We start from the raw sequence: 10414 nt of genomic DNA, 5'->3' as shown, positions 1-10414 counted from the left end.
GTTCTCTATATATTTTGGAAATGAGACCTTTGTCAGAACCTTTGTTTTTAAAAATATTTTCCCAATTTGTTACTTCCCTTCTAATCTTGTTTGCATTAGTATTATTTGTACAGAAACTTTTTAGTTTGATGTAATCAAAATCTTCTATTTTGTGATCAATAATGATCTCTAGTTCTCCTCTGGTCATAAATTCCTTCCTCCTCCACAAGTCTGAGAGGTAGATTATCCTCTGTTCCTCTAATCTATTTATTATCTCCCTCTTTATGCCTAAATCATGGACCCATTTTGATCTTATCTTGGTATATGGTGTTAAGTGTGGATCCATATCTAATTTCTGCCATACTAATTTCCAGTTTTCCCAACAGTTTTTTCCGAATAATGAATTTTTATCCCTAATGTTGGAATCTTTGGGTTTGTCAAAGATTAGATTGCTATAGATGTACCCTTTTTTGTCCTTTGTATCTAATCTGTTCCACTGATCTACCGGTCTATTTCTTAGCCAATACCAAATGGTTTTGGTGACTGCTGCTATATAATATAGCTTTAGATCAGGTACACTTAGACCACCTTCCTCTGAGTTTTTTTTCATTAGTTCCCTTGCAATTCTTGACCTTTTATTCTTCCATATGAATTTTGTTGTTATTTTTTCTAGGTCATTAAAATAGTTTCTTGGGAGTCTGATTGGTATAGCACTAAATAAATAGATTAGTTTGGGGAGTATTGTCATCTTTATATTCGCTCGGCCTATCCAAGAGCACTGAATGTCTTTCCAATTATTTAAATCTGATTTTATTTTTGTGGCAATTGTTTTGTAATTTTTCTCATATAATTCCTGACTTTTCTTTGGTAGATGGATTCCCAAATATTTTATACTATCAACATTTGTTTGGAATGGAATTTCTCTTTGTATCTCTTGTTGTTGCATTTTGTTAGTGATATATAAAAATGCCGAGGATTTATGTGGATTTATTTTGTATCCTGCCACTTTGCTGAAATTTTGAATTATTTCTAGTAGCTTTTTAGCAGAGTCTTTGGGGTTCTCTAAGTATACCATCATGTCATCTGCAAAAAGTGATAGTTTAATTTCCTCATTTCCTACTCTAATTCCTTGAATCTCTTTCTCGGCTCTTATTGCCGAGGCTAGCGTTTCTAGTACTATATTGAATAGTAATGGTGATAGTGGGCAACCTTGTTTCACTCCTGATCTTACTGGGAAAGGTTGCAGTTTATTTCTATTGCATATTATGCTTACTGACGGTCTTAAATATATACTCCTGATTATTCTAAGGAATAATCCATTTATTCCTATACTCTCAAGAGTTTTTAGTAGGAATGGATGTTGGATTTTGTCAAATGCTTTTTCTGCATCTATTGAGATGATCATATGGTTCTTATTAATTTGATTATTAATATGGTCAATTATATTAATAGTTTTCCTAATATTAAACCAGCCCTGCATTCCTGGAATAAATCCTACTTGATCATAGTGTATTATCTTGGAGATGATTTTCTGAAGTCTTTTTGCTAATATCTTATTTAAGATTTTAGCATCAATATTCATTAAGGAGATTGGTCTATAATTTTCTTTCTCAGTTTTCGATCTACCAGGTTTAGGTATCAGTACCATGTCTGTGTCATAAAAGGAATTTGGTAGGACTCCTTCATCCCCTATTTTTTCAAATAATTTATATAACATTGGGGCTAATTGTTCTTTAAATGTTTGGTAGAATTCACATGTGAATCCATCTGGCCCTGGGGATTTTTTCCTGGGGAGTTGATTAATAGCTTGTTCTATTTCTTTTTCTGAAATGGGACTATTTAAGCAATTTATCTCCTCCTCTGTTAATCTAGGGAGCCTATATTTTTGGAGGAAGTCATCCATTTCACTTAAGTTATCAAATTTATTGGCATAAAGTTGGGCAAAGTAACTCCTTATTATTTCTCTAATTTCCTCTTCATTGGTGGAAAGATCCCCCTTTTCATTTGTAAGACTATCAATTTGATTTTCCTCTTTCTTTTTTTTGATCAAATTTACCAAAGGTTTATCTATTTTATTGGCTTTTTCATAAAACCAACTCTTGGTTTTATTTATTAATTCAATAGTTTTTTTACTTTCAATTTTATTGATTTCTCCTTTTAATTTTTGTATTTCGAGTTTAATTTTTGGTTGGGGGTTTATAATTTGGTCTTTTTCTAGCCTTTTAAGTTGTAAGCCCAATTCGTTAATCTTCTCTTTCTCAATTTTCTTCAAATAAGCCTCTAAAGATATAAAATTTCCCCTTATTACCGCTTTAGCTGCATCCCAAAGATTTTGATATGATGTCTCATCATTATCATTATCTTGGGTGAAATTGTTAATTGTTTCTATAATTTGCTCTTTCACCCAGTCATTCTTTAAGATGAGATTATTCAGTTTCCAATTACTTTTTGGTCTATTTACCCCTAACTTTTTACTGAATGTAGCTTTTATTGCATTGTGATCTGAGAAGAAGGCATTTATTATTTCGGAATTGCACATGTTTAACACATTGGATTACTTGCCATTTAAGGGAAGGGGTGGAGGAAAGGAGGGAGAAAAAAATTTGGAACACAAGGTTTTGCAAGGGTTAATGTTGAAAACTATCTATGCATGTGTTTTGAAAAAAAAAAGCTTTATAAAAATAAAATAAGATTACATGATTCCACAAATAAAATAAAAGTACTTGGGAGTTGGGAAGATTCTTCTCTCAGGGCTGAGTTTGATAAACTCTAGAAACCTGGATAAGAGAAGGCCAACTTTGGGTCTTAGGCTAGATATAATGCAAAGAGAATTGAATTTGAGTTCAAGTCCAGACTCTGTTATTTGCTTCCTTGTAACTTCAGATAAGTGACCTAACATATTTTGGTCTCAATTTCCTCATCTATAAAGGAAAAATTGGACTATATGAACTCTACCTAAACTCCCAGCTATATTGTAAATCTATATTCTATTCCTTTCTATTTGCTCTCTATTGCTCTTCCTACCACCATTCCTATCCACTCCAATGCACTTTAGACCAATGTCTAATCTTTTTCTGCACCATCCAAACATCTAGTGGTATCCTCTCTTTGCTTAAATTGTCTGACTGCCTTAGTAAAAATCAAACTTTTTTGCCCAACATTCGAGGTCCCTTCTAATTTGTTACTGCTCCGTATTCCAGCCTTAAATCATGATCACTCTTTTCCACGATCTCTATAATTCACATCAGAATTATATTATATATTATACTCTTACCTCCTTCTCCGTATCTTTTCTATATCATTTCCTTTTGGCTGGAATACCCTTCCTCTCACCTCCTGGTTTTCGGTGCATCCTTTAGCCATCTCCTTTATGAAGGAGAGCTTTCCCTGATGCTCCTGCTACTCATGACTTTTTTCTCTTAGGACCTGACACGGACCTATACTTAGCACTTCTCTAAAAAATAAAATTAAAAAAAACCAAAAACTTGTCATGTGTTAGTGTGTATTATAGCTGTCTGTATTAACTTTTGTCCCCGTTAGACTTAGCTCTATGAAGATTATGTCTATTATGTCTCTCCCAAGTGTTCAGTACGTTACTCTGCACACAGAGATTCTCAATGAGTGCTGTAGAATGTTGAGATCAATATTTCAATGAGATGAAGCCTCGAATCAAACATACCCGGTTTCTCGGGTGAGGAAAAGAAGAATCGGAGAGGGCAAGGGCGAGTTATATAAGTCCACCCCAGGTCTCCCCTCCCATGGCAAGGGTTTTGTCCTTTATATACCGGAATGGTGTTGGCCACCCCTCCCCCCCACTCCCGTCTCCCTTCACCTCCAAAGAAAGCAGCTCTTTGGGGCCCTCGCACCCTGAAAGGCAGTTTTACTGGCACCCAGAAGAGGGGCAGGATGAGGCAGGACGGGCTGGAGCGGGAGCAGGTCAGCGCAGCGGAGAAGCTCAGTCCCCTTCTGCCTCCCTCTCAGCCCTCTCCCCTCCCCCTCTCCCCTGACCCAACCCGGCTCTACAGTGTCCATGGCAGCTGGAAGTCCTCAGCACCCAGCGGGCAGCAGTGAGTAGCCTCCACGTTCTTCATGTATTTCTGAGCCAGGAATATTGCAAGTCTTTTCTGTTGGGCAGGAGACAGGTCCTCCCCCACGCTCCAGGGGAAGTCTGGGCTGTGGGGGTGTGGGGAGACGTTTTGGTTCCTCCATCTTAATTTCTTTCTGGACTTAATGATCTTAGTATTATAGTTCTGCAAAACAGTCAAGCACCATTTGCCATCCACGCAATATCTCCGGCACACGGCGGCCTCCTGCTCGGGGTTAGCCGCCCGCAGCCAGTGTTTCACAGCCGCCATGCCCTCGTCGCTCATCACTCGGGGGTAGCGGTACTTCAGCAGCTTCAGGAGCAGGTAGTTGCCTCGGTTGCCCTCCAGGCCCACGGCGCGGGGGGCCTGCTCGTTGCTGTTCTCCGCGGAGAGCGCCTCCGTGTTGACCACCTCGTCCAGCGTGCGCCGGATGAGCAGCACCGGCCCCGAGTAGCAGCACAGCTGCTCCGCCACGTTGAGGTTGAAGTGCTCCCGCACGGTGCGTTCCACCAGCCCCTTGCAGAAGGTGGGCAGCACCTTCAGGGCCAGCGGCATGAGGTCGTCGAAGGGCGCGTCCAGCACCAGCGCGCCCAGCTGGGGGTAGATCATGGCGGCCCACGTGGCCGTGAAGGTGCCGATGGACCAGCCGTAGATCACGACGCGCTCGGGCGGGAAGTTGAGCCGGTGCAGGGCGTATTTGACCACCACGTCCATGGCGTTGGCGTCGTTCTGCGGCGAGGGGTCCCCGCTGCTCCCGGCGAAGCCCGGGTGGTTCCAGCCCAGGACGGAGTAGCCGGCCTCCAGCGGCGCCGCGAGGCAGCCCATCTCGTAGAAGCCGGCGTTGCCCTCGCAGCAGATGACGAGGTGCAGGCCGCGGTTCTGCCTGCCCGGCTGCTTCCGCCGGTCCATGAACATGGTGTCGATCTCGTTGCCGTCGCAGGCCTTCAGCTTGGCGCGCTGCCCTTTGTACTTGTCCAGGAGGAGCGCCTGGCCCTCGAGCAGCATGGGCAGCAGGGCCTTCGTGGTGATGAACATGGACCCGGGGTAGACGAGCCAGCGGCCCAGCGAGTGCGCCAGCGCGTAGCTCACCAGCTGGTGGGGCAGCTCCCGAATCTGGCTCAGGAAATGGCCCTGGGAGCCACTGCGGCGGCCGCCCCGGCGGCGAGCGGCCTGCATCAGCGACACGCCCGCGGCAGCCCCCGGCTCGCTCGGCGCGGGGTGGCCGTGGCTGTGGGTGCGCACTTCGTCCCAGCGGAAGTCCACCGGCCAGCTCCTAAAGTCATTGTAACTGTCGACAATTAAAGTTTTAAACACGTGCCCGAGCGCCTTGGCGAAGCAGTTCATGCACATAAGCAGCAGCGGACAGGGGCTTCCATAGCGGGGGAGGGAGAGGGAGGAGTTCAGGGACGGCAGGGGGTAAGTGCTGGGGCTGGGGAGGTTCGGGGAGGCGGGGAGGGAGTCTACAGAAGCCCCAAGGGACCGTCAAATGTCAGGCACCACCCTGGACGGGGCAGCTGAGTGGCTGGTGGGCCTCCACGGTTTCCATTCTCTGCCGTTCTCCCCCATCTCAGAGCAGATGAAGCTCTGAGCCCGCCGGAGCGCCTCAATCCCCTTATAGGCGCTGCCTTTGTGACCTTGCTGACTAAGTCATCAGTGCACGGGTCTGAAGGGACGGCGATGAGGAGCGTGCTTTGTGAATTTGCGTAACCCACCGCGGGCCAAAACAAAGAAAAAAGAAGGCAGTGGGAAGTTCCGGCCCGAGCTTCAGAGGTCGGGGCGGCCGTCGTGCAGCCTCCGAGCTTCTCTCCTTTTGTTCACGCCGCCGGAGAGAGAGGTGTGCAGGGCCAGCCCTGGAGCCGCCCCCGGCCACCCACTCGCTGGCCGGGCCGCCCGGGCCAGCCACCTATTTCTGTTCTTCTCCTCGTCTTTAAATGAGCCAGAGAAGGAAACGTCAAAGCAAGGGAAGAGAGGCGGGCGGCGGTGCTGGTAGTGTTCTGGACTTGAGCCGGAGGAACAGGTCATGAGTCCTACCTCCGAAAGGTAATAGCTGTGGGACTTTGGCTAGTCACGAAACTTCTCTGGGCCTCGGTTTCCTCATCTGTAAAATGACGTCCGCTACCGTCCCTCCCAGTTCCAGATCTACGGAGCCATAATCTTCTACCCCAGCCTGGGGGTCATGTGAGGGTTGGGTGTAGAGGAAGGTGTTGGAGTTTCTCGGTTCAGGATTTAGAGTTGGAAACTGGGCTGGAACTTGAACTATGCTACCATATCTGCCTGGACAAATCACCTCCCCTCTTTAGGTCTCAATTTCCTCTGCAAAATTAGGAGGTTAGAAAGTAAAATCTTTGTTTTTTCCAGCTCGTGATCATATGGCCTATGATCCCTCACAGTTTTACCTGGATAAATGAACTTATATTTTAAAAATAACTTGATAATTGCATTTCAATGTAATTGGTTTATTTTTTAATCTGATGTGCTTTATTTTACACATTTAAAAACACTGCTCTGAAAGCCTGGAAAGACTTACGTAACTGATGCTGAGTGAAGGGAGCAGAACCAAGGAAACATTGTAGACAGTAACAAGATGATGTGATGATCAACTGTGACGGACAAGGCTCTTTTTAATAATGAGGTAATTCAAGGCAATTGCAGTAGACGTGATGGAAAGTGTCATCCACATCCAGAGAGAGAACTGTGGAGTCTGAATAAGGATCAAATACTATGATTTGCATCTTTTGTTGTTGTTTATTTGCTTGGGTTTTCTTTCCTTTCTCATTTTTGGTCTGATTTTTCTTGTGCAGCATGGTGGATATGGAAAGGCGTTTAGAACTGCACATGTTTAACCTATATCAGATTGCTTGTTGTCTTGAGGAAGGGGAACAAGAGAGAAAAGGAAGAAAAATTTAGAACATAAGGTTTTGCAAAGGTGAATGTTGAAAATTATCTTTGCATGTATTTGGAAAAATAAAAACTATTAAATACTTTTTAAAATTACGCTGAGAAGGGCTCCATACCAGACTGCCAAAGTTATCTTTGACACACACAAAAAAGGCTAAGAACCCTGTCTACGGGCTTAACTTTCTTGCTTCCCTCTTTTCCTAGGACTGGTGGGCCTCCTAGAGGGTAATTACGCTTTTTTTTTTTTTTTTTTTTTTTTTAAAGAAACTTTTACTTTTCCCTGAACAGCAGCTTCCAGAGTCATAGAATTTGAGAGGTAGAAGGCACTTCATATGTCATCAAGTTCACTCTACACAGGAAAGAAATCCCCTCTACAACATACCCCACAAGTGGTTGTGCTGACTCTGCTTGAAGAAGACCACCTAGGAGGTAAAACCTGCCACCCTTGATACAGCCCCTCCCACTTTGGGATTGTTCTATAACATTTTCTCACATCAAATCTAAATATACATTTTTGTAACATCCATACATCTCTCCTGATTTGGCTCTCTCAGGTGAAACAGAACAAATCTAACCCCTCCTCCATATGGCAGCTTTTCAGATACTTGAAAGTTATTCTATTCCTCTTAAATTTTCTCTTGAACAAGCTAAATATGACTTCCTGTTATGGACTCAGGACATTTTGCCATCCAATTGCCCTTCTATTAACACTTCAGTGTTCAGTATATCAAAATCTTTCTTAAATTGTGACACAATGTGAGCTGAACACAATACTGCTGACGTGGTCTGATTGGGGAAGACTACAAGGAAATTATCCTTATTCCTGGACTTTATTCCTCTCTTGATGTAGCTCAATATTATATTAGGATTTGGGAAGCTAGTGTACCACAGTGCTGGCTCATATTGAAGTTGTAATCTCCTGAAATCCATGCCCACATATACATATATATACATAAATGTATGTAGGATTCTCTGTATGTATGTATATATTCACTTTTATTTGTTCAATTAAGAAAAATGTTTTTTTCTTTCACTTGCCTCTTCCCCTTAAAAAAAAACAAACAACAAAATCTTATAACCAATATTCATGACCAACTAAAATTAATCCTCACATTATGTATGTGCTCCTTCTCCCTCTCCCCTAAATTTATGTCTCATTTTGAATTCTGAGTCCAATACTTCTCTTGTTAGATGAGTAGCATGTTTCATCACTGGTCCTCTGGATTTCAGGCTGGTCATTTTGTTGATCAGAAATCTTTCAGTTATTTGTCTCTACAATTTTGTTGTTACAATATAAATTGTTCTCCTGTTTCTATTCACTTCACTTTACATAATTTCCTATATATCTTTCTAGCATTCTCTGAAACCATACCTTTCATCATTTCTTATGACACAATTATATTTATATATGAATTTTATATTTATATATTTACATTTATTTATAGATATTCATAATTTATCCAGCCATTCTCTAATTGATAGATTCCTTAGTTTCTTTGCCATTACAAAAAAGAGTTGCTATAAATATTCTTGTATATATGGATCCTTTTCTTCTTCTTTTGATCTCTTTAGAGTCTAGGCCTATTAGTGGTATCTCTGGGTCAAAGGGTTTGTTTGAAGTTTATTTTTGTTTTTAGACAAGAACCAAATTATAAAGAACTTTTTTTTATAACAATAGCTTTAAAAAAAAATACCTGCAAAGATAGTTTACAACATTCACCCTTGCAAAAAATCTTGTGTTCCAAATTTTTCTCTCCCTCTCTCCACTCTCCTCCCTCCTATGGACAGAAAGTAATCCAATATAGGTTAAACATGTGCAATTCTTCTAAACATATTTCCACACATATCATGCTACAGAAGAAAATTCACATCAAAAGAGGAAAAAATGAGAGAAAAAAAACAAGCAAGCAAACAACAACAAAAAGAGGGAAAATACTATGTTGTGATCACATTCAGTCCCCATAGTCCTTCTTTGGATGCAGATGGCTCTCTCCATCACAAGTCTATTGGAATTGCCCTGAATTACTTCACTATTGAAAAGAGCCAAGTCCATTACAGTTGATCCTAATATAATTTTGTTACTGTGTATAATGTTCTCTTGGTTCTTCTACTCACTTAGTTCATGTCTTTCTAGGCTTTTCTGAAATCAGCTTGCTGATAATTTCATTTACCATAAATATTCATTTACCATAACTTATTCATCTATTCCCCAACTGAAGGGCATCTTCTCAGTTTCCAATTCCTTTCCACTACAAAAAGGGCTACTACAAATATTTTAGTACATGTGAGTCCTTTTCCATTTTTTATGATTTCATTGAAATACAGACCTAGTAGTTGTCTGAAGTTTAATAACTTTTTGATCATGGTTACAAATTGCTTTTGAGAGTTATTTTTTATTATATTAATAACCCATTATTAATTAAGATCCAGACTTTTTATTTTCTCATTCAGGAACAAGCTCCTTTAAGGTCAATCAGCCACTCTCTGAAGGACAAGGTTGATAGAGGAGATTGCCCTCAACTTCCATTTCATGCTTCCTGATTACCTAATTAGGAAATCTTAACTTCTGTTTGAAGTGTAAACAGTATCTAATCTGTAAATTCTTGCCCAGAGAGAATAAACCCATCTCCTTGTATCCCTTCATTAGAATTTAGGGTTGACTAGCTTATGAAGGAGAAAACCAAAAGAAAAAAAAAATTTTTTTTTAAGCATTCATTGTCTTCATCAATTACACCATCAACTACTTACCATCAATTTATTGATTACTAGTTAACATAATTAATAATTGATCATAAATTACCCAGAAACTCTTGCATAATACAATTTACAGTTCCACCAATAATGTAGCAGTGTCTCATAATCCTGCCAACATTTGTTATTTTCCTTTTTTGTCAACTTTGTCAATCTTATGACTGGGAGATGGAACTTCAGAGTTTCTTTAACATTCATTTCCCTAATTATTAGTGATAAGGATCATTTTTTCATATGGTTATAAGTAATTTGGATTTCTTCCTTTAAAAATTGCCTGTCCATATCTTTTTATTATTTATCAATGGAAGAGTGATTCTTATTCCACTTTATTTTTAACTTTAATCCATTTCTTATATATCTTGGAAAGAGATCTTATAAGACAAACATTGCAAATAATTTTTTTTTTTACCAGTTATCTGCTTCCATTTTTATTTTAGTAGTTTTGGTTTTATTTCTGCAAACATTTTTTGTTTTATGTAATAAAAATTGTCTGTTTTATCTTCTGTGATGCTTTCTGGCTCTCATTAGAAATATTTTCCCTACACAAGGTATTGCAAAGGTGAATGCTGAAAACTATCATTGCATATATTTGGAAAAACAAAATACTATTTAAAAATCCACACACACACACAGGGTAAATATTTTCCCCTATACATAGATCTGAAAGATAATTTCTTCCTTGTGCCTCTAATTTTTTGGTG

General features: G+C 40.6%; 1 protein-coding gene across 1 annotated transcript; it reads right to left on the bottom strand.

The window, feature by feature from the left end:
* Window positions 1-3842: 3842 nt before the first annotated feature.
* On the bottom strand, window positions 3843-5991 carry ABHD16B (abhydrolase domain containing 16B). Its single transcript, XM_074288891.1, has one exon. The coding sequence runs from the start codon at window positions 5412-5414 to the stop codon at window positions 3999-4001; it is 1416 nt and encodes a 471-aa protein (XP_074144992.1). The 5' UTR covers window positions 5415-5991; the 3' UTR covers window positions 3843-3998.
* Between the last annotated feature and the right edge of the window lie 4423 nt (window positions 5992-10414).

Source organism: Sminthopsis crassicaudata, chromosome 2, assembly GCF_048593235.1.
Source record: "Sminthopsis crassicaudata isolate SCR6 chromosome 2, ASM4859323v1, whole genome shotgun sequence".
NCBI classification, from domain to species: Eukaryota; Metazoa; Chordata; class Mammalia; order Dasyuromorphia; family Dasyuridae; genus Sminthopsis; species Sminthopsis crassicaudata.
The sequence above is the reverse complement of the archived record's forward strand: the minus strand, read 5'-3'. Positions and strand labels throughout refer to the sequence as shown.

What these genes read in the sequence shown, in the direction of transcription:
- ABHD16B (XM_074288891.1), bottom strand. Translation starts at nt 5,414, where the DNA reads ATGTGCATGAACTGCTTCGCCAAGGCGCTCGGGCACGTGTTTAAAACT.